This window comes from Atractosteus spatula, chromosome 8, assembly GCF_055471065.1.
Source record: "Atractosteus spatula isolate fAtrSpa1 chromosome 8, fAtrSpa1.hap1, whole genome shotgun sequence".
In the NCBI taxonomy this organism is placed as follows: Eukaryota; Metazoa; Chordata; class Actinopteri; order Semionotiformes; family Lepisosteidae; genus Atractosteus; species Atractosteus spatula.
This window is the reverse complement of record NC_142713.1, coordinates 3,032,775-3,059,553: the sequence shown is the minus strand read 5'-3', so window position 1 is coordinate 3,059,553 and position 26,779 is coordinate 3,032,775. Positions and strand designations below refer to the sequence as shown.

Sequence of the window (26,779 nt, the reverse complement as noted above, 5' to 3'; positions counted from 1 at the left end):
GGTTACAAATGGAATAAATATCAATTCACGTATAACACGACTCGGTTATTACAGATTATTACAGTTCCTGTCTGCTCTGTGTAGTTTTTAATTGCACTGGCTATTCATTCAGTCTTTCTTTCTCTGCTTTGTTATTATTTTTGTTTCGGAATATCTAGTAATAATAGCAATTATATTTAATTTCAGCCCCATTCATGGAGTTTTTATGACGGTACTTCGGGAGGAAGGTTAGATCCTAATCTTGCACACATCCGCTCGCCTACGTAAATATTTTTTTATTTAGTTTTACTGAACATCAAATAGTGCAAAGGGAAAAAAGGTATCCAAAAATAAATGAACAAAACACACACACACACACACGCAAAACAATCCTGCCAGGGGTATTTACAAATCCGAACACAATAATTTAACATTTTTGCATACATCAGTTGTATTTATTGCTTTTTTATTGTTCGACTTTTTCATGGCGTTTAAGTAACACTGCATTTCCAGCTCACAAGCGTTAACGTAGCAAGTACCGTTAGACCGGTTTTTGTGAATGTGGTATCTACCCAGTATTACTAACAGATTAATGATGAATACACGTTCCTCTTCCATATTACATCTTGCAAATACGCCAAACGCCTTGAATCTAACTTTGACAGTGAAATGTTATCGGGAAAGTTTTGCAGATCTCTCGCCCGCGTACATAACGCGACGTACAGTATATAAGTCTGCGTATACAATTCGGTATTTAATCATATTCTCCATACATATTTGCATAGAATTGAAGGTATGCCTATGTACAGTGTATACGGTACGTCTGTCCATTCACCTTGTGAAATATACTAATGAACTACTAAGCTGTAACCAAGTAGGAAATGGAGTTTCTAACAGAAGTCAGGGAAAGAGGTCAGACCCTCGTCTCGGCTATGTACAGTACAGTATATAATTCTCGCTCTGCCTATCTTTCTCGTACCCCTCCTGCCAGCCTCTCCACACCCTCACAGGCAATCCCTAACTCAGTCCTCGCAGGAGTGAGGGGGCGGTTCCGACAAAACTTGTCCTGAAAGTGTACGAATCGCCCGTCCCGCTGGCTCATTCGCTTCTGACCCAACTCCGGTGCCGAGTTCACCCTTACAGTTCCCGTAGCTCAGCGGCATCTAGCTCGTACCCTCCTCTCTACAGCATGAAGGCGTAGGTTTTTTTTTTCATTTGACTTAAACCGTTTCTTATGAGTCCTGTATACGCCTGGTATTACTGTATATTACCAGAAGATGGGGGTTATTAGGAGGCCATGAGGGGTAAAGGCCAGGGGGGGAAATTTGGCCAGGACACTGGGGTGACACCCCTACTCTTGTCGAGAGACACCCTGGGATTGTTAATGACCACAGAGAGTCAGGACCTCGGTTTTACGTCTCATCTGAAGGACGGCGCCTGTTTACAGTCTAGTGTCCCCGTCACTATACTGGGGCATGAGGACCCACACAGACCGCAGGGTGAGCGCCCCCTGCTGGCCCCACTGACACCTCTCCCCAGCAGCAGCCTCAGCTTTCCCAGGAGTCTCCCCTCCAGGTACTGGCCAGGCTCACCCCTGCTGGGCTCCAGTGGGAGTGGGGGGGGGGGGCTGCCAGCTGGGAGCTGCAGGGCGATACGACTGCACCTCCCGGCGCATTGCGAGTTTTGGAGAGGGGAGGGGAGCCAGGATCTCCGTGTCGGTGTTGAACTGGACCGGATCCCGTCTGAGCGAAACCGTGACGGAGATCCGGACGGCGCGCCTGCGTGGCCACACGGTCACACCGCATGTCCGCACAGGTGGGGTGCATAACCAGAAGCGGACCACAGCCTAATTTTTATAAAGTAGAGGAAGATATAAAACAAGTTCGCGGGGAAGAGAAGTCTGGAGGATCGTGTCTAATTCACGGGCTGGTCCAGTCCCTGGAGTTCGCATGTCCTTTCCACGGTCCAAGTTGTCAGTTGGCCTCCGGGAAAACTGGCCGTGGTGTGAGTGTGCTCTGAGACGGACTGGCGCCCCACGACTTGCGTACATGTAGAATCAGCATTATCTGTATACATGCAAGGGTCTGGAACACGAAAGGACAGGCCGTGGCTACTGTTTCGTCTACCGAATTGGCCTTTTCCACCACACACACACACACACACACACACACACACACACACACACAACTCCGCCTAGTTGCTGACTTCCCCGCGGTCGCCGCAGCTCGCCCCCGACTCCCCGTCGCTGCTGCAGTCCGCTCTCCGCGGCGGGGCGCCGGCGGGGCCGGGCGGCTCGGCGGGGGGCAGGCGCAGCAGGCGCTGGAGGTGGCGGATGTAGGCGATGGCCGCCCGCAGCGTCTCCGCCTTGCTCAGCCGCCCGTCCGCGACCCCGGGGGGCAGGTGCCGGCGGAGGCGCGCGTAGCCCTCGTTCACGCAGCGCACCCGCTGCCTCTCGCGGTCGTTGCGCTTCCGGACGAAGGCCGGCGGCTGGTTCGGGTCGCAGAGGCCCAGGTGGCCCCGGAAGGGCCCGTAGGACACGCACGTCGGACACCCTGGGTGCCCCCCCACCAGGTCCAGGCAGGAGGCGCCGAAGCGGAACGGCAGCCCGAGCGCCGCCCCGAACTGGTCCATCGTGAGACGGGGCGGCACGCGTCCGGGCTTCGGAACCGAGTCGGGGAAGAACCGCTCCGTCCCGTCCGCTGGCCTTAATTAACAAATTGTACAATCCTGTCAAAAAAACAAAACAAAACAACAACAATCTTTTAAAAGGGACCAGACAGTTAAGGTCCTACGTGAATCAGGAGGGGGAGGAGAGAGAGAGAAAAGAAGATTAAACTAAAGCGTTTTCCCAAGCCAATTGCACGATTGAAATGTTTCCTATGTGCCACTGTGCCCCTTTTTAAAAAACAAAACAAAACAGTAATTTTCTTTTTATTGATTATTTTGGAATAGTTCCAAACACAGTTAAATGAGTACATTTAAAAAAAAAAAAGGCTGGGTGAAAATCATACTCCCTCAGCCCCCGACCTGTTTAACGACGAAAGAAGAGGCCAAACCTGAGATCAAAATACTTTTTTTTAAAAAGAAAACAACATCTTCTTTACCCTAAAAAAAAATACACTTTATCATTAACGCACACACACACACAAAAAGTTACTAATAGTTTCACCTGGCAGGAGAGCATTACGAATCTGAAACTTCACCTGTGAATCGCCAAACTCGATTTTAAAATAAAACGTAAATCATAAATCGTAAAATACACTAAATGAATCCTAAGAAACAAGCCGCGAGTTTACGATTTACATGCAGCTGCCGACATAAATATGGGATATTTTCAATACGGTGTATAAAACTATTGTTCCTGGTGTCTCAAATTAGCTAATTTGTCAAAGTATATAACCTTCAATGGTTAGGGTGACAGCGTGCTTAACAAACCGACGAGCGATTTCACCGATAAACAAGCATCATTTAAATACTCATATTTTTCTCTCTTGAGAAATGTGTGAATCTGTTGTGAGTACCTGAACTCACAGAGTGGCCCGTGTGTTCAGTCCTGGTCCTGGAGGCTCAGTGTGCCTGTGGGATTTTATCCTCATGCAGCCCAGTTTACCCAGGTTATTGTCTTAACTAGACTGGAGTACTGCCTTCTCCATGTAGGTAAATCTGCAGGCACCCTGGTCCTTTATTACCAGGACTCTGGAATTGGTGTTTAGTGTTGGGTTGGGAAAAAAACAACTCTGGACATTAGACCAGGGGTGTCCAGTCCTGCTCCTGCAGGGTCAGTCAGTGTCTCTACGGGTCTTCACTCCTTCATGAGCCAATCAGAGCCTCCAGGCAGGGTCCTGGCTCTAGGACAGGGGTGTCCAGTCCTGGTCCTGCAGGGTCAGTCAGTGTGTCTGCAGGTCTTCACTCCTTCATGAGCCAATCGGAGCCTCCAGGCAGGGTCCTGGCTCTAGGACAGGGGTGTCCAGTCCTGGTCCTGCAGGGTCAGTCAGTGTGTCTGCAGGTCTTCACTCCTTCATGAGCCAATCGGAGCCTCCAGGCAGGGTCCTGGCTCTAGGACAGGGGTGTCCAGTCCTGCTCCTGCAGGGTCAGTCAGTGTGTCTGCAGGTCTTCACTCCTTCATGAGCCAATCAGAGCCTCCAGGCAGGGTCCTGGCTCTAGGACAGGGGTGTCCAGTCCTGGTCCTGGAGGGCCAGTCAGTGTGTCTACAAGTATTCAGTCCAGCTGGGATAAGAATGACCTGGGAGAGCTGGCTACGGGTTAAACTGGACCGACTGAACAGCGTTTGCAAGCTCTTCGTGAACTGCTGCTTGAAAGAGATAGAGGGCACCTGCACAAACACCAGCGCTCCAGGACTCAGACTGGACACCCCTCTCAGAACACGACTGCAAATACCCACCAGTTGCCAAACCCGGCAGATTGCGTTTGTCGGGTCTGACACCTTTGTTACGTTCGCTTATGTCTATGGACTCGCCAAGAAAACAAGATCTCTTTGGTCCGACACTGTAAAAAATCAGGTTCAGTGCCTCGTGTGTGATGTTGGCATGGATATTGAAAACCTGGATTCTGACATCCTATATTTATTTATCTTTGTGGCGTCTCGCCGTCGATAGGTGAGACTGTCGTGTTTGGGTTTTCGTGTTTGTGGATTCTACACAAAAAAAGCGGAGCCTGTAAGTTCCGTGTAAAACTTCCACGGCTGGGAAACGAATGACGAAAGATTTATCTCTTACAATAAAAGATCCAAGAGTAATCCCGAAATCCAGGTCCTTGGAATACCAAGGAATCTGCAGTATGACTGGATGTATTCACTGTTCTGGTGTTGTAGTCACAGAATATTATCTTGCCTCCACAGGTTAGTCTGTGTGGCTTCCTCTTGCGATTTGTTTTGTAAAACGCAAAACCGAAAAGTGAAAGATATTGCATGTTGTTGTTTTTTTTCCTGTTATATCTCTGCATTTTTCTACCGACTTCCATCCAGTTCAGGGTCGCGGGGAGCCCGACATAGACTGGAATTCGCTGTTTGTGTTTTTGTTTGTGTGTGTGTGTGTGTGTGTGTGTGTGTGTTCTTCGATAAAAAGAGATAGTTGCATCAAAGGTGAAAATGTACTGGAAGGGGTTGAAAAGGGCGATCCTTTAGAGAATATGGTAATTTGTGTCTCACCTTGACAGTTCTACGACACCGCGACCTTGAGATCTTCTGCTGGCGAGCCCAGAGCCCTTGTCTGGACAATGTCCAGGTGTCCAGATGTCCGGCTGAGCGCGTATTCACCCCTGTCCCCTCACCGCAACACGCCCTTTGCTCCCTCTCCAAAGGTGCTAATAATAATAATAATAATAATAATAATAATAATAATAATAAAAGCTTTTCTTTGCCGTCCCAGCTAAGACAAAGCTTAGGACGCGCAGCGCGAAAAGGAGCTTTTTCAAACTCATGTTGGAACTGGGGATCGACAGTACCTACCGGTCGGACGTCCCCCCCCCAGAGCGCTTCCACTCCTTCAGCGAGCCGTATAATCCCGTCGAAGACCGCGGACGAGGAGGGCAGGCTGACGGCACCCTCCTGGGTGTGCAAAAAGAACAAAAGTTCTGGAATTCCAGGTTCCGGGAAGAAGCAAGACCGGGCGCCGTGTCTCCCCGCCTCCCCCCTCCAGCCTCTCAGTCAGTCAGAGCGCTTTTTCAGGCGCCTCCGTGCCGCTGACGCTGTAGCAGGAGGACGGTTACTGTGCCCTGTTTGGTTTGGGTTGGTTGTGCCCTCCTCTCACATTCACTTTTTTTTTTTTTTAAAAAGAAGTGGGTTCGAGCCGGCAGCCGTGTCCCCCTGCAGCTCCCGGCTGACAAACCCCACTGGAGCCCAGCAGGTGTGAGCCTGGCCAGTACCTGGAGGGGAGACTCCTGGGAGAGCTGAGGCTGCTGCTGGGAGAGGTGTGAGTGGGGCCAGCAGGGGGCGCTCACCCTGCGGTCTGTGCGGGTCCTCATGCCCCAGTATAGTGACGGGGACACTAGACTGTAAAAAGACGCCGTCCTTCGGATGAGACGTCAAACCGAGGTCCTGACTCTCAGTGCTCATTTAAGATCCCCGGGCATTTCTCGAGAAGAGTAGGGGGTTATCTTTACCGTGGCCTCCAAATTGTACCCATGTACGATGGGCTTGCACCGGCCCCTGCGATGGACTGGCGCCCCGTCCAAGGTGTACCCTGCCCTTGCGCTCGTTGCTTGCCGGTCATGACATCTCCGTTTAACCTCCTGGGTGATCATCCGTGCCTTTAACGCTTAGGAGCATTAGTATAGCTTAGGAGCAGATATCGCTCACCACGCTGCCCTGAGGGGAGATAACGGACCCCAACACACTGGGTGGGAACCAAAACCTATACCTCAATACCAGGCACACAACACCCAACAGTGGGGTTGGCGGTGGCGCAGATTCTAACTCAACAGCGTCGTCCCAAGAGCAGATACCCTTTGCTTTGGAGCACCTCGGCTCACCGGCCTTCACAAACGGAGCCGGTTCCCATACTTTCCACTCCAAACGGACCACCTTACTGCCGTTTCAGAGGGGCGATTGGCGCGGAATTTCCTCGTTTTGAAATCAGCCCAGTTTAACCGCACAATCCTTATATATATATATTTTTTATCAGCTAGAGCAATGCCTTGATGACCCGATGTCCCTACTCTAATAAAACAGTCAGCAAGGGCTTATAGAATTACTCGAAGTAACATGACAGGTAATTCAACGATTTACAACTACAAGGATTTCAAAGTTCCGTGCTGTTATTCCGCTGCCTTAACAAAAAAAAAAACATCCGACAACACCAGCTTATTAGGATCCCGTTTGTCCTAAATCTGTAGCTACGACAGCACGTTAAGCAGCGAATAACTGAATAAATAAATTGTAGACGACCGTCTATTTGAAAATCTATCCCAAAGGAGACATTTTGTGAATTACTTAAAGTGAGCAAGTTCTTCTTTCAATTCCTGGGATGTTCTTGGAAAGAGAGCGTGTGAGGGATATTTCAATGTATTTCCTTTTTTATTTTTTAAACCGGGATGACAAAAAAGGATTTGGATGTTATTTATGTGACGGGTGACACTTATGGAGTACGCTGTAACGTGTATCCCTTCGTACTTTTCAATGTAAGTGATTAATACTATGTTTGATTTGTAGCGCAGGTTGTGCAAATCTTGGCCGGTCGTGTCTTCACAGGAGTTGTAACATGATTTTTTCCTCCCTAACCAAGCAGTCTTCAGTCATTTATCTGAAGTGTTGAATAAATTACATCCAGTTTCACACAGTTTTTATGTATGTTTTCTGCTCACTACTGCTACTACAGATTTCGTAAATGATCGTATACGTTTTAATAACATTTGTTTTTAAAAATGTAGGTATAGCGGTGCAGTGTGTCATCTGCCCGTCGTGGAGCCTGAATTATCAGCTGTTCACAGTGACATAATTCACATATTAATGTTTTAAAAAGTATTATATTTTAATACACAATTAACCGACGGTTTCAGATGGCTAGCTTAAGTACTCAACCTGCTGTTTTTATATTTTACCCTGCCGCTGAAATTCGGCACAAGAAACGTACGGATCCTACCAGTTTATACTGTATATGAAAGCTCATTACAGCGAGATATTTTAACACTTTTTTCAAACTTGTATGAAACACTAAATAAACAAACAAATGAGAAAAAGGTATCCAATCAAAGATAAGTGAACACAAAAATCACAAAACACTTCGCGTCCAGAGGGAATTACAATCCAGAACACAAAAAATTAAAATATAAATTAAAAATTGAAATTCATTCTGCATTTTTTTTTGTTTTCTGCATATGATACAACTAAATAATATTTTTTCCATATTACGTGTTACAAACTGTATAATAATATATAACAAGTATACATATATTATCAAAGTCTATCCAATACAACGGGTAACAAATAAATGAGTTTCTTTTCCAGCTTTACAAAACACGCACGCATCGCGCTGTTCGTGTTTGAATCTGGAGAGTGTTAGTTTTTAACGTGATAAAAAAAAATCACGAACAACTTCAGAAGTCGTTCCTTGAACCTTGCTTGTGAGGCAGTGTCTGGGGTTCCGGAGAGCAAAACAGGCAATCGTCACTCCCAGTGGCATGACGTCAAACCTATTCCATTTTAATGGGTGGGATTTGAGCAGGTAAGGGCTCGTCTACAAATTCTTACTTAAAAAAAACACGTAATGGCTTTATTTTTCAGTATGCGAGGGGACAAAAAACACAGAAACGCTTAAGGGAGAAGAAGAGACTTTTAAAATAACCTGTGCAAGAGCTTACCGTGCAGTACAGTCATCATAATAGCAAATTCCCCCTTTTGTTCGTTTGCTAAAATGCAAGGCAAACTGACCCCAATCCCTGTGCGTGGGCATGCTCAGAAGCAGCGCTCTCAACAATGATAGCAGGCGCTGTTCGGGATACTCGCTCCCAAGCCGAATATATAAGAGAAAGGGTAGGCATTTGGGGTTTTTTTTATATATATATATGCAGAATGTCGTGTCTGCTGTGGTGCGTTGAAAGAGAAGTCCGTAGGTAAAATGAGAACGCGAGAAGACCCGATTTTCTCTTAAGTGCGGAGTCAGCCCTGGACTGCAGTCTTGTTGCTTTTTGTGGTTTCTGCTAACTTAAGACACTTTTGGGGGTATCCGTTGCAATTTATTTATTTTGCATGGTGCGGGGCCGGGCTATAATATCGTACCCTTTAACCGGAGGCTCGTGGGTTAGTACGCGGCATCTCAGGGGATCCTTTGCGTGGATAGACTGTAGGGACTGTGTTTCGGCTCTCTGCCGGCACGAAATGTGCATTTCATCGGGGTTTGAACCGTGTCGTGCTTTTTTTTTTAATGTGTGAGAAGTACGTACGTCGTCCAAGTCAGTCCGTTGTCCGTCTCGCTGTCGGATTCACGCCCCGTGGGTCCCCCGCGGCTACGCTGCGTCGCACAAGCCCACCGGTGGGAGAGGAGAGTCTCTGCCTCTGGGGCTTCTCTCGGCTGGCGATGAGAAGACGGAGCTGAGATGCGCTTTGCTCGCCACATTCGGGTCCGATCTGTTTGTAATACTGAGCGCCTACTGGGGGGGGGGAGAGCAGGCGATCAAAACACGAGGGTACATTTATGTCGTGGGAAGGGGAAAAAAAAAAGACAAACCGCTGTCTTCGTTGACGCGTCTTTTCAACACGTCGTCACAGTCGTCGTCGCTGTGGTCGATTTCGTGTCCGTGTCCCCCTCTTCGGACTGAGAAGGAGGGGGTCAGCGGGTTGTGGGGGGGGTAAACTGTGCTCCCCAACAGCAGGAGCACTCCCACACGGCGCCCCTCCGTGTAGACATACCTGTAGACCGCTCACAGACTGAGCGACCCTGCTTTTGCAAGACCGTGAACTGTAGCAAGGGGGCGGGGGGGCACGGGTGACGTCTTCCTGACGACTTGAAATCCAGGTGGGGCTGCACATTGGTGTTGGCAGTGGGATCCCCATTACCTGTAAAGCGCTTTGAGTGGAGTGTCCAGAGAAGCGCTATATAAGTGTAAGCAATTATTATAATAAATATTATTGAAATCCTGAAGTGTGTTTCTCATCGCCCTGGCTCTTGATAAGGAGGCAGGAGCGATGTGTGTTGGGGGGGGCTGTCCTGTGAGTGGTGGATTCCTCTCCCTGGACCGTCACAACCGCAGTCCCGCTCAGGGTCTCGGCTTTCAGCTGGAAAGGAGGTCGGGATGCAGCTGCAGATGAGTGTGTTGTCCTGAACACGCTGCTGCTGCTGGTGACCCTGCAGTGTTCCTGCTCCCAGCATGAATGACATGAACCTGAGTCCAGTGGGGATGGACCAGCTGAGTGTCCCCTCTGTGAGCGGAGCCATTCCTGTGAGCGGAGGACACCTGGGCCTTCCGACATCTCCCCCGCACAGCTCCATCACTGCTCCAGGTCAGTGCCGAGCACAGGGCTCCATCACGGCCCTGCGCCAAGCACAGGGCTCCATCACCACACAGCTCCATCACCACACTGCCCCGAGCACATGGCTCCATCACCACACTGCCCTGAGCACAGGGCTCCATCACCACACAGCTCCATCACCACACTGCCCCGAGCACAGGGCCCCATCACCACACAGCTCCATCACCACACTGCCCCGAGCACATGGCTCCATCACCACACTGCCCCGAGCACAGGGCTCCATCACCACACAGCTCCATCACCACACTGCCCCGAGCACAGGGCCCCATCACCACACAGCTCCATCACCACACTGCCCCGAGCACAGGGCTCCATCACCACACTGCCCCGAGCACAGGGCTCCATCACCACACAGCTCCATCACCACACTGCCCCGAGCACAGGGCCCCATCACCACACAGCTCCATCACCACACTGCCCCGAGCACAGGGCTCCATCACCACACAGCTCCATCACCACACTGCCCCGAGCACAGGGCCCCATCACCACACAGCTCCATCACCACACTGCCCCGAGCACAGGGCCCCATCACCACACAGCTCCATCACCACACTGCCCCGAGCACAGGGCTCCATCACCACACAGCTCCATCACCACACTGCCCCGAGCACAGGGCTCCATCACCACACTGCCCCGAGCACAGGGCTCCATCACCACACAGCTCCATCACCACACTGCCCCGAGCACAGGGCTCCATCACCACACAGCTCCATCACCACACTGCCCCGAGCACAGGGCCCCATCACCACACAGCTCCATCACCACACTGCCCCGAGCACAGGGCCCCATCACCACACAGCTCCATCACCACACTGCCCCGAGCACATGGCTCCATCACCACACTGCCCTGAGCACAGGGCTCCATCACCACACAGCTCCATCACCACACTGCCCCGAGCACAGGGCTCCATCACCACACAGCTCCATCACCACATTGCCCCGAGCACATGGCTCCATCACCACACTGCCCCGAGCACAGGGCTCCATCACCACACAGCTCCATCACCACACTGCCCCGAGCACAGGGCCCCATCACCACACTGCCCCGAGCACAGGGCCCCATCACCACACAGCTCCATCACCACACTGCCCCGAGCACAGGGCTCCATCACTGCCCTGCGCCAAGCACAGGGCTCCATCACCACACAGCTCCATCACCACACAGCTCCATCACCACACTGCCCCGAGCACAGGGCTCCATCACCACACAGCTCCATCACCACACTGCCCCGAGCACAGGGCCCCATCACCACACAGCTCCATCACCACACTGCCCCGAGCACAGGGCTCCATCACCACACAGCTTCATCACTGCACCAGGTCAGCACTGAGCACACAGCTCCATCACCACACAGCTCCATCACCACACTGCCCCGAGCACATGGCTCCATCACCACACTGCCCTGAGCACAGGGCTCCATCACCACACAGCTCCATCACCACACTGCCCCGAGCACAGGGCTCCATCACTGCCCTGCGCCAAGCACAGGGCTCCATCACCACACAGCTCCATCACCACACAGCTCCATCACCACACTGCCCCGAGCACAGGGCTCCATCACCACACAGCTCCATCACCACACTGCCCCGAGCACAGGGCCCCATCACCACACAGCTCCATCACCACACTGCCCCGAGCACAGGGCTCCATCACCACACAGCTCCATCACCACACTGCCCCGAGCACAGGGCCCCATCACCACACAGCTCCATCACCACACTGCCCCGAGCACATGGCTCCATCACCACACTGCCCTGAGCACAGGGCTCCATCACCACACAGCTCCATCACCACACTGCCCCGAGCACAGGGCTCCATCACCACACAGCTCCATCACCACACTGCCCCGAGCACATGGCTCCATCACCACACTGCCCCGAGCACAGGGCTCCATCACCACACAGCTCCATCACCACACTGCCCCGAGCACAGGGCCCCATCACCACACTGCCCCGAGCACAGGGCCCCATCACCACACAGCTCCATCACCACACTGCCCCGAGCACAGGGCTCCATCACTGCCCTGCGCCAAGCACAGGGCTCCATCACCACACAGCTCCATCACCACACAGCTCCATCACCACACTGCCCCGAGCACAGGGCTCCATCACCACACAGCTCCATCACCACACTGCCCCGAGCACAGGGCCCCATCACCACACAGCTCCATCACCACACTGCCCCGAGCACAGGGCTCCATCACCACACAGCTTCATCACTGCACCAGGTCAGCACTGAGCACACAGCTCCATCACCACACAGCTCCATCACCACACTGCCCCGAGCACAGGGCCCCATCACCACACAGCTCCATCACCACACTGCCCCGAGCACAGGGCCCCATCACCACACAGCTCCATCACCACACTGCCCCGAGCACAGGGCTCCATCACCACACAGCTTCATCACTGCACCAGGTCAGCACTGAGCACACAGCTCCATCACCACACAGCTCCATCACCACACTGCCCCGAGCACAGGGCCCCATCACCACACAGCTCCATCATCACACTGCCCCGAGCACAGGGCTCCATCACCACACAGCTCCATCACCACACTGCCCCGAGCACAGGGCTCCATCACCACACAGCTCCATCACCACACTGCCCCGAGCACAGGGCTCCATCACCACACAGCTCCATCACTGCACCAGGTCAGCACTGAGCACACAGCTCCATCACCACACTGCCCCGAGCACAGGGCCCCATCACCACACAGCTCCATCACCACACTGCCCCGAGCACAGGGCTCCATCACCACACAGCTCCATCACCACACTGCCCCGAGCACAGGGCCCCATCACCACACAGCTCCATCACCACACTGCCCCGAGCACATGGCTCCATCACCACACTGCCCCGAGCACAGGGCCCCATCACCACACAGCTCCATCACCACACTGCCCCGAGCACAGGGCCCCATCACCACACAGCTCCATCACCACACTGCCCCGAGCACAGGGCTCCATCACCACACAGCTTCATCACTGCACCAGGTCAGCACTGACCACACAGCTCCATCACCACACAGCTCCATCACCACACTGCCCCGAGCACAGGGCCCCATCACCACACAGCTCCATCACCACACTGCCCCGAGCACAGGGCTCCATCACCACACAGCTCCATCACCACACTGCCCCGAGCACAGGGCCCCATCACCACACAGCTCCATCACCACACTGCCCCGAGCACAGGGCCCCATCACCGCACTGCCCCGAGCACAGGGCTCCATCACCACACAGCTCCATCACCACACTGCCCCAAGCACAGGGCCCCATCACCACACAGCTCCATCACCACACTGCCCCGAGCACAGGGCCCCATCACCACACAGCTCCATCACCACACAGCTCCATCACCGCGCTGCCCCGAGCACAGGGCCCCATCACTACACAGCTCCATCACCACACTGCCCCGAGCACACGGCTCCATCACTGCACCAGGTCAGCGCCGAGCACACGGCTCCATCACTGCCCTGCGCCAAGCACACGGCTCCATCACTGCCCTGCACCGAGCACACTGCTCCATCACTGCCCTGCGCCAAGCACACAGCTCCATCACCGCGCTGCCCTGCACCGAGCACACTGCTCCATCACTGCCCTGCGCCAAGCACACAGCTCCATCACCGCCCTGCACTGCCCCGAGCACACAGCTCCATCACCGCCCTGTGCCGAGCACATAGCTCCACCACTGCGCTGAGCACACAGCTTAATCACCGCACTGCACTGCCCTGAGCACACGTCTCCATCACTGCCCTGCGCCGAGCACACAGCTCTGTCACTGCACCAGGTCAGCACTGAGCACACAGCTCCATCACTGTGCCGGGTCAGCACTGAGCACACAGCTCCATCATTGCAACAGGTCAGCACTGAGCACACAGCTCCATCACTGCAGTTCACTGAGCTCCTGGTTCAAATCCCTGGACTCTGCCACTGAACTGTTGTTCTTTTTTCCTGCTCACATTACTGAATCTCCTCGCGATCCACTCGTCAGACGCGACGTCCGACTGAACGTTCAGCTATCACTGATCCGCTCTGCATCATGCCCATTAAAGGCGTTGGTCAGTGGCCTTGTTCTGGTCTCTCCTCAGGCATGCCGGTGGCCATCCCTAACCTGGGTCCTTCCCTGGGGTCCTTGCCCTCCGCCCTCTCCCTCATGCTGCCCATGGGTCCGATCGGAGACAGGGGTGTGATGTGTGGCACCCTGGAGAGAAATTACACCCTGCCCCCTCCCCCATACCCTCACCTGGAGAGCAGCTACTTCAGACACATCCTGCCCGGTAGGTCGAGACGAGAGTCATTGAACACACTTTTTCTTCCTTACTTGTGGGATCTGGGTTGTTTCTTAAGTGAAATGGCATGGTTACTCCTCTATTTTCTAACCGTTTTATCCTGTACAGTGTCATGGGGGAGCCGGAGTCTATCCCAGCAAGCAACAAGAACAAGGCAGGGTACACCCTGGGCAGGACACCAGTCCATCACAGGACACACACTCACCCACACCAGGGGCAGTTTTCCCTGAAGTTTACAAATCAACCAGAGTTTCCGGAAGAAATCTGGAACCCCTGGTTTGTTTCTTGAGCTAGGGTGTTGTCTGTGTGGAGTTTGCATGTTCTCCTGTGTGTGTGTCCTGTGTTGGACTGGCCCTGGTGTGTGTGTGTGTGTGTGTGTGTGTGTGTGTGTGTGTGTCCCGTGATGGACTGGCCCTGGCGTGAGTGTGTGTGTGTGTATCTGTGCGTGTCCTGTGATGGACTGGCCCTGGTGTGTGTCTGTGTCTGTGTCTGTGTCTGTGTCTGTGTCTGTGTCTGTGTGTGCTGTGACGGACTGGCGTCCTGCCCAGGATGTACCCTGCCTTGTGGCTGGCACTAGCTGGGTCACAGGCTTGCAGCCTCCCCCTGCGACACTGAATTGGGCAGAGCGATGAGAGAGCGCACGGATGGGTTCACTAAACGTATTCCGAACTGCGTCGTGTCTTTGTACCTGCGTGCAAAGCAAACGCCCCATGTGGGAGTAACGTAAGTAAGGAAGGAACCCATGATGCCCTGGTTTTGTTCAGGAAACAACCGGATCGATTAGTTACTAACTGCCGATGTTGCTAGACGGGTCCTGTTTGTAACCCTTCCTGTGTTCGTTCTCGTGCTTGATCGCTGTAGGTATCCTGTCGTATCTGGCCGACCGGCCGCCCCCTCAGTACATCCACCCCAGCAGCCTCAACATGGACGCCGGCGCGCCCCTCTCCGTGCCCAGCAACCCCTCCTCCCTGGACCCCTACCAGCCTGGGGGGGCGGTGGGGCTGGAGCCCGGCATGGTGGCCCTGGACTCGCGGCAGCAGGTGGGGGGGCACGGCGCCGGGGGGCTCCACCAGGGCGGCGCCCACGAGGTGCCCCTGGACGCGGGCCTGTCGATGGAGCCCGCCCGCGTGAGCAGCCCCATCTCCCCGGACGGCATGGGCGAGGAGCCGGCCCGGAGCCACGAGGGCATGGCGGTGGACGCGGGCGCCGGGGTGATGCCCCTGCACGCGGGCGCGGGGCTGGAGCTGCCCGTGGTCCTGGAGCCCGAGCTGCACTCGGCCGGGATGAGCTCCGGCTCGGTCAGCGTGGTGCTGTCCCACCCCATCGCCCCCCTGGAGCCCGCCGGCATGGGCCTGGAGCCGGCCGCCGCCGCCGCCGCCGCCGGCACCGAGGTGCCCCTGGGGCCCGAGAACCTGGTGCTGGTCCCGTCCGTGCTCCAGCTGGAGGACTCCAACTCCAACAAGGAGAACCTGGCCTCCGCCTTCACCATCTGTGAGTGCCGGCCGCCGGGATCGCCGAGACGCACAGTGATCATTGTGCACCAGCGTCCCCACCTGGGAGACGCACAGTGATCATTGTGCACCAGCGTCCCCACCTGGGAGACGCACAGTGATCATTGTGCACCAGCGTCCCCACCTGGGAGACGCACAGTGATCATTCTGGGCCAGTGTCCCCACCTGGGAGACGCACAGTGATCATTGTGCGCCAGCGTCCCCACCTGGGAGACGCACAGTGATCATTCTGCGCCAGTGGCCCCACCTGGGAGACGCACAGTGATCATTCTGCGCCAGTGGCCCCACCTGGGAGACGCACAGTGATCATTCTGCGCCAGTGGCCCCACCTGGGAGACGCACAGTGATCATCCTGCGCCAGTGGCCCCACCTGGGAGACGCACAGTGATCATCCTGCGCCAGTGACCCCACCTGGGAGACGCACAGTGATCATCCTGCGCCAGTGACCCCACCTGGGAGACGCACAGTGATCATCCTGCGCCAGTGACCCCACCTGGGAGACGCACAGTGATCATTCTGCGCCAGTAACCCCACCTGGGAGACGCACAGTGATCATTCTGCGCCAGTGGCCCCACCTGGGAGACGCACAGTGATCATTGTGCTCCAGCGGCCCCACCTGGGAGACGCACAGTGATCATTCTGCACCAGTAACCCCACCTGGGAGACGCACAGTGATCATTCTGCGCCAGTAACCCCACCTGGGAGACGCACAGTGATCATTGTGCGCCAGCGGCCCCACCTGGGAGACGCACAGTGATCATTGTGCGCCAGCGGCCCCACCTGGGAGACGCACAGTGATCATTGTGCTCCAGCGGCCCAACCTGGGAGACGCACAGTGATCATTGTGCTCCAGCGGCCCCACCTGGGAGACGCACAGTGATCATTGTGCTCCAGCGTCCCCACTTGGGAGACGCACAGTGATCATTCTGCGCCAGGAACCCCACCTGGGAGACGCACAGTGATCATTCTGCGCCAGCGGCCACACCTGGGAGACGCACAGTGATCATTCTGCGCCAGTGTCCCCACCTGGGAGACGCACAGTGATCATTCTGTGGCCCCACCTGGGAGACGCACAGTGATCATTCTGCGCCAGTGGCCCCACCTGGGAGACGCACAGTGATCATTCTGCGCCAGTGGCCCCACCTGGGAGACGCACAGTGATCATTCTGCGCCAGCGGCCGCACCTGGGAGACGCACAGTGATCATTGTGCGCCAGCGGCCACACCTGGGAGACGCACAGTGATCATTGTGCTCCAGCGGCCCCACCTGGGAGACGCACAGTGATCATTGTGCTCCAGCGGCTCCACCTGGGAGACGCACAGTGATCATTGTGCTCCAGCGGCTCCACCTGGGAGACGCACAGTGATCATTGTGCTCCAGCGGCTCCACCTGGGAGACGCACAGTGATCATTGTGCTCCAGCGTCCCCACCTGGGAGACGCACAGTGATCATTGTGCTCCAGCGTCCCCACCTGGGAGACGCACAGTGATCATTGTGCTCCAGCGTCCCCACCTGGGAGACGCACAGTGATCATTGTGCTCCAGCGTCCCCACCTGGGAGACGCACAGTGATCATTCTGCGCCAGCGTCCCCACCTGGGAGACGCACAGTGATCATTCTGCGCCAGCGGCCCCACCTGGGAGACGCACAGTGATCATTGTGCGCCAGCGGCCCCACCTGGGAGACGCACAGTGATCATCGTGCGCCAGCGGCCCCACCTGGGAGACGCACAGTGATCATCGTGCGCCAGCGGCCCCACCTGGGAGACGCACAGTGATCATCCTGCGCCAGTAACCCCACCTGGGAGACGCACAGTGATCATCCTGCGCCAGTAACCCCACCTGGGAGACGCACAGTGATCATCCTGCGCCAGTAACCCCACCTGGGAGACGCACAGTGATCATCCTGCGCCAGTGACCCCACCTGGGAGACGCACAGTGATCATTCTGCGCCAGTGACCCCACCTGGGAGACGCACAGTGATCATTCTGCGCCAGTAACCCCACCTGGGAGACGCACAGTGATCATTGTGCTCCAGTAACCCCACCTGGGAGACGCACAGTGGCCGTTCTGCACCAGAATATGTAGACTAGGATGTTCAAGCTCAGAGTGGAGTTTAGCAGGGACAAAAGGGTTAGCACTCTTACTCTTAGTCACTCAAAAACAGTGTCCTGGAATTTTACATCAGCAAGCTGCCAGCACCTCAGATTAAATATCTGCAGGATGACATTCCCTACAGTGCAGCGCACCCAGTCACCACACTGGGACATTGGTTTTGAAAGTTTTCACCCAGAGGGAATTCGGCCCTGACTGCAGGAGCCCTGGCTTTCCCAGCCCACTTTTTTACACCTGGGCAACACCTCTATTCTTGTCGAGAGACGCCCTGGGATTTTTAATGACCACAGAGAGTCAGGACCTCGGTTTTACGTCTCATCCGAAGGACGCATACCCCTGGGCATGACGTTTCACCCCAGTTCTCCCTGCGGAGGACTCCGTTTTAACAGGCTGCTCTCGCCTAGGGTGCACGCTGTGCGACCGGTCGTACCCGTCGGACTGCCCCGAGCACGGACCGGTCACCTTCATCCCGGACACCCCGCTCGACAGCCGCGCCCGCCTGTCTCTGCCCCGGCAGCTCTCCCTGAGGACGTCCGTCACGGGGCAGGACCTCGGTACGGCCCGCCCTCCTCCTCCTCTGATCCCGGTCTGACGCTTCGTCCTCGGAGCTGTGAAAAACAGTCCTGCAGTCTTTCTGTGGTTAATAATGTGGCTTCTACCGCTGGAGACTTGTGAGGCTTATTAACGAATATATGTCCTTTTTATGGTGTTATGCGTTTTTTTGGATGTTTTTGGAGGGCAGCAGAGCGGTGCAGGGGTCGGCATTGCTGCCTCGCAGCGCTGGGGCCCTGGGTTCGATCCCTGGGGTGCTGTCTGGGTGGAGTTTGCATGTTCTCCCCGTGTTCATGTGGGGATTCCTCCCACAGTCCAAAGTCATGCTGGTGGGTTAACTGGCTTCTAGGAAAACTGGCCCTGGTGTGAGTGTGTGTGTATGTCTGTGTGTGTGTGTCCTGTGATGGACTGGCCCTGGTGTGAGTGTGTGTGTGTGTCTCCTGTGATGGACTGGCCCTGGTGTGAGTGTGTGTGTGTGTCTCCTGTGATGGACTGGCCCTGGTGTGAGTGTGTGTGTGTGTCTCCTGTGATGGACTGGCCCTGGTGTGAGTGTGTGAGTGTGTGAGTGTGTGAGTGTGTGAGTGTGTGAGTGTGTGTGTGAGTGTGTCCTGTGATGGACTGGTGTCCCAGCCAGGGTGTGCCCTGCCTTGCGCCTGTTGCTTGCTGGGATCGGCTCCGGCTCTCCTGCAACCCGCAGTCCTGTACTGGATGAAGCGGATAGAGATGAGGTGGATGGAAGTACACTGTGTGGAGGAAATTGTGTGTGGGATGACCATGCTTGTCTGTCTCCAGGTGTGTTTGCACGAGAAGCCATCCCTGTGAGGACCTGCTTTGGACCACTGGTGGGGCAGCACTGCAGCACTTTAGACGTGTCCAACTGGTCGGATAAGACTCCCACTAACGTCTGGAAGGTGAGAAGCGTTAATCCCCTTGTATTACAGCAGGCCCTGTAGTGTCACAAGGGAGTCCTGACCAAGGTCAGTCCATCACAGGACACACACAGACACTCACACCAGGACCAGTCCATCACAGGAAACACACACAGACATACACACTCACACCAGGGCCAGTCCATCACAGGACACACACAGACACACACACACTCACACCAGGGCCAGTCCATCACAGGACACACACACACACTCACACCAGGACCAGTCCATCACACTCACTCACACTCACTCACACTCACTCACACTCACTCACCAGGATTAATTTTCCCAGAAGCCAATTAGCCCACCAGCAGGTCTTTGGACTGTGGGAGGAAACTAATAATAATCCAAATTGTTTAAGCTGTCATCCCGGGTTCAGAGAAGCTGGGGGTCCCTGAGACAACCGGGAGGCCGACTGGGTTGTTGATGGGTCGGCAGATGTCGTGGAACGAGGTGGTGCCTGTGATAACAGTGACGTCCGAGCTGCGCCAGAACTTCTCTCGCCACATGTCCGGTGCTCGGGGTGAAGGGGGGCCCGCGCTGTGAATTTCACTCCTCCGTGCGTGCTCCGTTTCAGATGTTCCACAACAACGTGCTGGAGTTCTGCATTGTCACCACGGACGAGAACGAATGCAACTGGATGATGTTTGTGCGCAAGGCAAGGCAAGTTCTAGCCACCGCCTGGATCACAGGCCCCATGCAGTGCAACTGAAGCAAGAAGATGATGGTCTGTAGTGCGCTGTGATTCAAGGCATTCGTTTCATAGAGGCCATGACTGGTAAAGGCTGGGGTGGGGGGGGGGGGAGTTGCCAGTTGGGAGTTGCAGGGTGATATGGCTGCTGGTGGAGATAACAGAGAGATAACAGAGCTGCGTACACAGTGGGGATTGATTGATGGATTGATGGATTGATTGATTTGATGGATGGATGGATTGATGGATGGATGGATTGATTGGTGGATTAATTGATAGATGGAATGATTAATGGATGGATGATAGATGGATTGATTAATTGATGGATGACGGATGGATGGGTTAATTGGATTGACGGATTAATGGATGGATGGATTAATTGATGGATGGATGGATGGATGGATGGATTAATTAATGGATGATAGATTGATGGATTAATGGATGGATAGATTAATTGATGGATGATGGATGAATTGATGGATGATGGATTGATTGATGGATGATGGATGGATTGATGGATGGATTAATTGATGGATGGATGGATTAATTAATGGATGATAGATTGATGGATTAATGGATGGATAGATTAATTGATGGATGATGAATGGATTGATGGATTGATTGATGGATGGATGATTGATTAATTGATGGATGATGGATGGATTGATTAATTGATGGACGGATGGATTGATGGATTAATTGGATGGATGGATTGATAGATAGATGGATGGATTGATGGATTAATTGGATGGATGGATTGATAGATGGCTGGATTGTAGGATCTACTGCTGTGCCGTGGGGGGGGGGGGGGGGGTTCTGGGCGACTCACAGGCCCTGCAGCCAGAGGGGGCAGCTCACTCATCCGGCGACCCCCGTCGTCTTTCCCGCGCAGCACCGGGGAGGAGCAGAACCTGGTGGCCTACCCCCACAGCGGGAAGCTGTACTTCTGCTCCTCGAGGGACATCCCCCCCGACCACGAGCTGCTCTACTACTACAGCCGCGACTACGCCCGGCAGATCGGTGAGTGAGGTCGCCTGCCTGCAGTTTCGTTTCAATAAATGAAACAATAATCGCTCTCCACGCTTAACCAGCTCTTTCCTGGACCCTCCACTCAAAGCCCTTTCCAGGTCAGGGGGAATCCCACTGCCACCAGCAGTGTGTCGCCCCCATCTGGATGATGCGCCAGTCCTCTCCCCACGTGTTACCCTGGTGTCATGGCCTCCTAATAACCCCCCTCTCTGAACTGGCTTCATCCCTCTGCTCTCCTCCCCACTGAGAGCTGGTGTGTGTGAGAGGACTGGAGCATCATCCAGGTGGGGCTGCACACTGGTGGGGGTAGTGGGATTCCCCCTGACCTGGGAAGAGCTCGGAGTGGAGGGTCCAGACAGGTGCTGTATAAGTGTGAGGGATTATTATTGTTATGCTTCAGGAAAGCATTTGTATTGTTTGTATTGTTTCTATGACTTCAGCTGTGTTTTGTCAGCTAAGTAACAGCGGTGGCGCAGTGTGTGTGTGTGTGTGTGTGTGTGTGTGTGTGTGTGTGTGTGTGTGTGTCCTGTGATGGACTGGCCCTGGTGTGAGTGTGTGAGTGTGTGTGTCCTGTGATGGACTGGTGTCCTGTCCAGGGTGTACCCTGCCTTGTGCCTGTTGCTTGCTGGGATAGACTCCAGCTCCCCCAGGGCCCTGTACGGGATGCTGTGTTTAGCGAATGGATGAATGGACGAAGACCAGCGTGCGACCGCTGGGAGAGAACGTTTCGGGACCAGGTGGTGCGTGCGTGCGGTTTTTCACAGCCGTCCCTGTCCGTGGTTCTCGTTCCCAGGTGTCCCCGAGGTCCCGGACGCCCAGGTGTGTCACTGCCGGAAGGAGTGCTCCTCCTACTCGGACCCGAAGCCCCACCTGGGCAGCCACAGCCAGGTGCACAGCCCCCCGCCGGGCCCCGGCGCCAAGCTGGGTGGCGGCGGCGGCGCCCCCCACTGGCCGGGCCACGCCAGGGAGAAGAAGTTCAAGTGCAGCATGTGCTCGCGGGCGTTCACCTCCTCCACCAAGCTGAACGTGCACATCATGGGGCACGTGGGCATGAAGCCGCACAAGTGCGAGTTCTGCAGCAAGGCCTTCAGCGACCCCAGCAACCTGCGCACGCACCTGAAGATCCACACAGGTACCCGGGCCCGCGGGTTCAGCTCCCAGAGCACTGTCTGTGTGGAGTCTGCATGTTCTCTCCTTGTTTGGACGGAGCTTATTATGTGAGTGTGAGTGTGAGTGTGTCCTGTAATGGACTGGCCCTGGTGTGAGTGTGTGAGTGTGTCCTGTGATGGACTGGCCCTGGTGTGAGAGTGTGTGTGTGTGTGTGTGTGTGTGTGTGTGTGTGTGTGTGTGTCCTGTGATGGACTGGCGTCCCATGCAGGGTGTATCCTGCCTTGTGTATGTTGCATGCTGGGATAGGCTCCGGCTCCCCCTCAACACTGAAATGGATGTCCTTTGAACTTCAGTATCTGCTGCTTGCCGACCTGTAGTCTGGATATTTCCTTTTCTCAGTCCAGCTGGCTGCCTGTATTCTGCACTGTGTAGGCACAGTAAAGACACTTTCCAAGTGTGAAACACGTGTGGCTCATATTGGTTACCACACTGAAGACAAGATTATTTCCGGTGCCCTGTTGCTTTTAAAGTGTATATATTTAGATGCGCTTTACAGAAATCATCCCTGTATTGCCTTAATCATATAATAAACGGCCTGAGGACTGTTATTGCAGTATGTTGATAAAGCTTTAGATTCATTTTGCTGATTTTGAGCCCGTGCTGTATTAATAATGTCTGTCGAGTGGGAGGAAGCTGGAAATGTTTTTAACAGGGTACTGTAGTGTGTTTTGTATGTGGCATTTCAGATAGGTTCAGTGTTTTGTTTATGACATGGTGTGGATGTCAAGATGGGCTTCTGCTTTTTGTTGCTTCTGCTGTTGCTCAAAAGCCCCGTTAAGCGAAGAAAAACGGTATCTTTCTCCAGCTATACGTACCGGCTTGGCTGAGAGAAAGCTGTCCTGCAGCTGGGCTCAGCCAGACTGGCCTGCTCAGCTACAGCGCAGTGAAATGGGGGCTTAAGCCTGCAGATGCCCCCCCCCCCCCCCCAGATCTTGGTCTTTGCAGCACAGCGGGGTCCCCCACTATCTAGGGGAGCGGTGCTCTGTCTGCAATTGAACCCCTCTACCACCAGGGGGCAGAGTAGAACAGCGCTTGTTGTTTTCAATAATAATTCCTTATTCCTTTCTGGACCCTCCACTCCGAGCTCTTCCCAGGTCAGGGGGAATCCCACTACCCCCACCAGTGTGCAGCCCCACCTGGATGATGCTCCAGTCCTCTCACACACACCAGCTCTCAATGGGGAGGAGAGCAGAGGGATGGAGCCAGTTCAGAGAGGGGGGTTATTAGGAGGCCATGAGGGGTAAAGGCCAGGGGGGGAGATTGGGCCAGGACACTGGGGTGACACCCCTACTCTTGTCGAGAAGGATTTTTAATGACCACAGAGAGTCAGGACCTCAGTGGCATGAGGACCCACACAGACCGCAGGGTGAGCGCCCCCTGCTGGCCCCACTCACACCTCTCCCAGCAGCAGCCTCAGCTTTCCCAGGAGTCTCCCCTCCAGGTACTGGCCAGGCTCACGCCTGCTGGGCTCCAGTAGGGGCTGCCAGCTGGGAGCTGCAGGGCGATACGGCTGCTGGCGTTCTATCAATCCTCCTTCCTTCCTTCCCTGACCGGTGTGTCCTCCCCTTGCGCCCGCAGGCCAGAAGAACTACCGCTGCTCGGTGTGCGAGAAGTCCTTCACCCAGAAGGCCCACCTGGCGTCCCACATGATCATCCACACGGGCGCCCGGGACCTGAAGTGTGAGCACTGCGACCGGATGTTCATGCGGCGCCAGGACCTGAGGCAGCACGCGCTGACCCACACCCAGTAAGAGCGCCTCTCTCCCCTCTCTCTCTCTCTCCGCAGCCCGTCCCGGGTGCTGGGCGTACGCCCGGGTTGTCTGGGGTCGGCGAAGGCCTTGCTGCAGCTGGTCTGGGGCGCCGGCTCGTGCCTGGCGTTTCCGCTGGCCAAGCAGGGCACCGTGCACCTCGTTTTGCAAAGAGTGAGGTTTTACTGTGCCGAAACAGCGGAGTGTTACTGCAGTAAGAGCCTTTTCCAGCGCGGAATAAATCTTGTTCCTTTCCAGCGACTATAGAGTGAACCCCTAGAGCCTTTAATTAATACAGCTCCGATCGGCTCATTAATCGTTAAATCAGGCTGGGGGAAAAGGCACAGACAACATCTAGATCGCAGCTCCGGAATGGTATTTAAGAAAACGTTAAAAAAAAAAAACCCCAAATGATTTTGACCAGGCTCACACAGCAAAAAAAAAATAATTAAGAAACCTAGAAAAAACAAATTAGCCTACTTAAAAGCAACACGAACCAGAAACCTCAATTAAATGAGTGACTCAGTCCTCAGGGGGGTGTGCAAAACTCAGGTCTTTTTCAAAGACTACGTGGCAAGAGTGAATTAAGTTCTCTAGCGCTGGTGAACTTCGGTAGTATCTGAATCAGTTTCCCATCATGACGTCGCATTAAATACCATTGTGGGGAGGGGGGGGGGGGGGGTCAGGAGGTCAAGGATGAACCGGAACCTTCTTTATAATGAGAATATCTGAACCACTCAACGTGCGGGCTCGAACCCGCAACCCCCCAGATTAAGAGTCACAGCTGTGCTAGTCGGGCAGTCCGAATGTCTGTCTGCCGGGAGCTCCCTGAAAGACCTTTATTTGGAAAAAACTGGAGGTCAACTCTTGGGCTGTTTGGCAGTATTGACCTATATAACTGGGAATACAAGCTGCCGTTTCAGAAGTCCCAGGAAAAGGACCGCCCCTCTCAAGGCGAGGTTCGGGGCAGGGCCAGCGAGTGGCAGTGTTGGGGGGGGGAAGGGCAGACGCGGGCAGGGCCAGCGTGGGCAGAGATTGACGCTGCGAAACGCTCGTTCCAGGGAGCGCCAGAAGAAGTGCCCCAGGTGCGACAAGCTTTTCTGGCGGACCAACCACCTGAAGAAGCACCTGAACTCCCACGAGGGCCGGAGAGACTACGTGTGCGAGAAGTGCACCAAGGCCTTCCTCACCAAGTACCACCTCACCCGGCACCTGAAGATCTGCAAGGGGCCCAAGGCGGGCCGGCCCGCACCGGGCCTGGAGGAGGAGGAGGAGGAGGAGGAGGAAGACGAGGAGGAGGAGGAGGAGGAGGAGGAGGGCGATCGGGCCGGCCGCGGACAGCAGCAGCAGCGCGGACAGAACCACAGCCGGGACTGAGCGCCCCCCTATTTGCGTCGTGTTGCTCTTGACTGACCGGCTAACTGGTTTCCAGGCCTGGGGGAGGAGGGGGGTGGGATAAACTGGGCTCCGAGACCTTGCTGGGGGGGGGTGGGCTCTCGCAGAAACCAGTCCGCGCTAAAACGGAGCTGTCCTGCCGTTGTGAGACCCCCGGGGGGGGTCGCTCAAGTAGGAACAGTTGTTACTGCTTTTGCCTCCCAAGAAAACGTCACCCCTGCCTGCGTGGCTTGATGCGTTATGGGGGGGTGGTAATCTTACTACCTTACTACCTTTTTGGGGGGGATGGGGGTCCAATATTTGGGGACGCAAGGAGGGTTTTGGCTTGTGCTGGGGCGCAGTCTGTCTGTCTGTCCCCCCCCCCCCCCCCCCCCTGCATGAGCACCTGCGGCCGGCGCGACTCATGGGGTCGGTGAAGGGTCCAGACCGAGTCGTTCTGGGCCTGCTGTCGCGACAGCAGGTTGGCGGCCCGTATTAACGCGGTAGTTTTGCACCAAAAAAAAAAAAACCCAGACACTCGAGTTTTTTTTTTTGTTTACAACAGTTGATTCACTGGGAGTGAGGGAGACCGCGCTCGGTGTCGTCGCGTTATGCCTCGGGTCGCTTCTTCTGCGTCGTTGTACGGAGGGGAGGTGTTTTAACGGGGATATTATTGACCCGCTTGAAAGGCTTTCTCTCATCCAAAAGCATGGAAATGCAGAGAGCGAGAGCGAGAGAGAGAGGGAGTCGGACTAGCTGGGACCACTGGGTTGTAAAAAAGAAAAAATAGCAGTAGCGATTTTGGAGAAAAAAAAAATCCGTCGCCGTGAGAAAACACGTGTTACTGCGGGACTGAGCTGTTTAGCCGTCTGAATTCTCCACCTGTAGCTCCTTGCCGGCTTTCGCCGTTTTGAAAATGCGGGGACCATGCGTCGCCTTGCACGACACCGAGCATATTGGTGTCGCTCATTGGGTGTAAATGCTGGATGTGTTTGGTTTTTTTTTTATATATATATATCCGCTTTGCGAGGATAAATCGTGTATTATGGGGGCTCAGCTGCCTTTTGAGCTTGCGAGAGGAGTTTTTCCGGACCCGCATCCGCCGACAACTCCCTGGAAACGTAATTCTTTTTAAAAAAAAAATCGACGTAGGGGGTTTGATTGGAATGGAAATCGGCGCCTTAGTCGCTTGCGCTTCAAGGACAAACGAGTCCGGCCGGGATGGGTCTTATTTTGAGCCGAGGCGCTGAGCCGGTGTCGGTCTCCCGTCTGCAAACCCGAGTAACGGGGTCGAGGAGTATCGGGTCCCCGGTGGGACTCGCACGCCGGGGAGGTTCTGCGCCGGCGTCCGGGCGGCCGGAGAAGCGGTGTGGTTCCTGTCCCGCCGTGTTGCACTCGCAC

At 54.7% G+C, this 26,779-nt stretch overlaps 2 protein-coding genes across 4 annotated transcripts; one reads left to right on the top strand and one right to left on the bottom strand.

The window, feature by feature from the left end:
- Positions 1-412: 412 nt before the first annotated feature.
- LOC148829086 (achaete-scute homolog 4-like) lies at positions 413-6,967 on the bottom strand. Of its 2 annotated transcripts, XM_088922751.1 has the most exons (3): positions 5,447-5,735; positions 5,147-5,301; positions 413-2,706 (listed from the first exon to the last, which is right to left on the bottom strand). In XM_088922751.1, exon 3 carries the CDS (start codon positions 2,608-2,610, stop codon positions 2,173-2,175), a length of 438 nt encoding a protein of 145 aa, XP_088778877.1. In that variant the 5' UTR covers positions 2,611-2,706; positions 5,147-5,301; positions 5,447-5,735; the 3' UTR covers positions 413-2,172. The 2 variants fall into 2 exon arrangements, with proteins under 2 accessions (XP_088778877.1, XP_088778876.1); XM_088922750.1 differs by lacking the exon at positions 5,147-5,301 and having other exon boundaries at positions 5,447-6,967.
- Positions 6,968-8,396: 1,429 nt separating this feature from the next.
- Positions 8,397-26,042, top strand: prdm4 (PR domain containing 4). Of its 2 annotated transcripts, XM_088922727.1 has the most exons (11): positions 8,397-8,467; positions 9,801-9,934; positions 14,058-14,246; positions 15,120-15,749; positions 18,287-18,436; positions 19,227-19,345; positions 19,944-20,029; positions 20,950-21,077; positions 21,880-22,218; positions 23,835-24,003; positions 25,066-26,042. In XM_088922727.1, exons 2-11 carry the CDS (start codon positions 9,802-9,804, stop codon positions 25,379-25,381), a joined length of 2,259 nt encoding a protein of 752 aa, XP_088778853.1. In that variant the 5' UTR covers positions 8,397-8,467; position 9,801; the 3' UTR covers positions 25,382-26,042. The 2 variants fall into 2 exon arrangements, with proteins under 2 accessions (XP_088778853.1, XP_088778852.1); XM_088922726.1 differs by lacking the exon at positions 8,397-8,467 and having other exon boundaries at positions 9,392-9,934.
- The last annotated feature ends 737 nt before the right edge of the window (positions 26,043-26,779 follow it).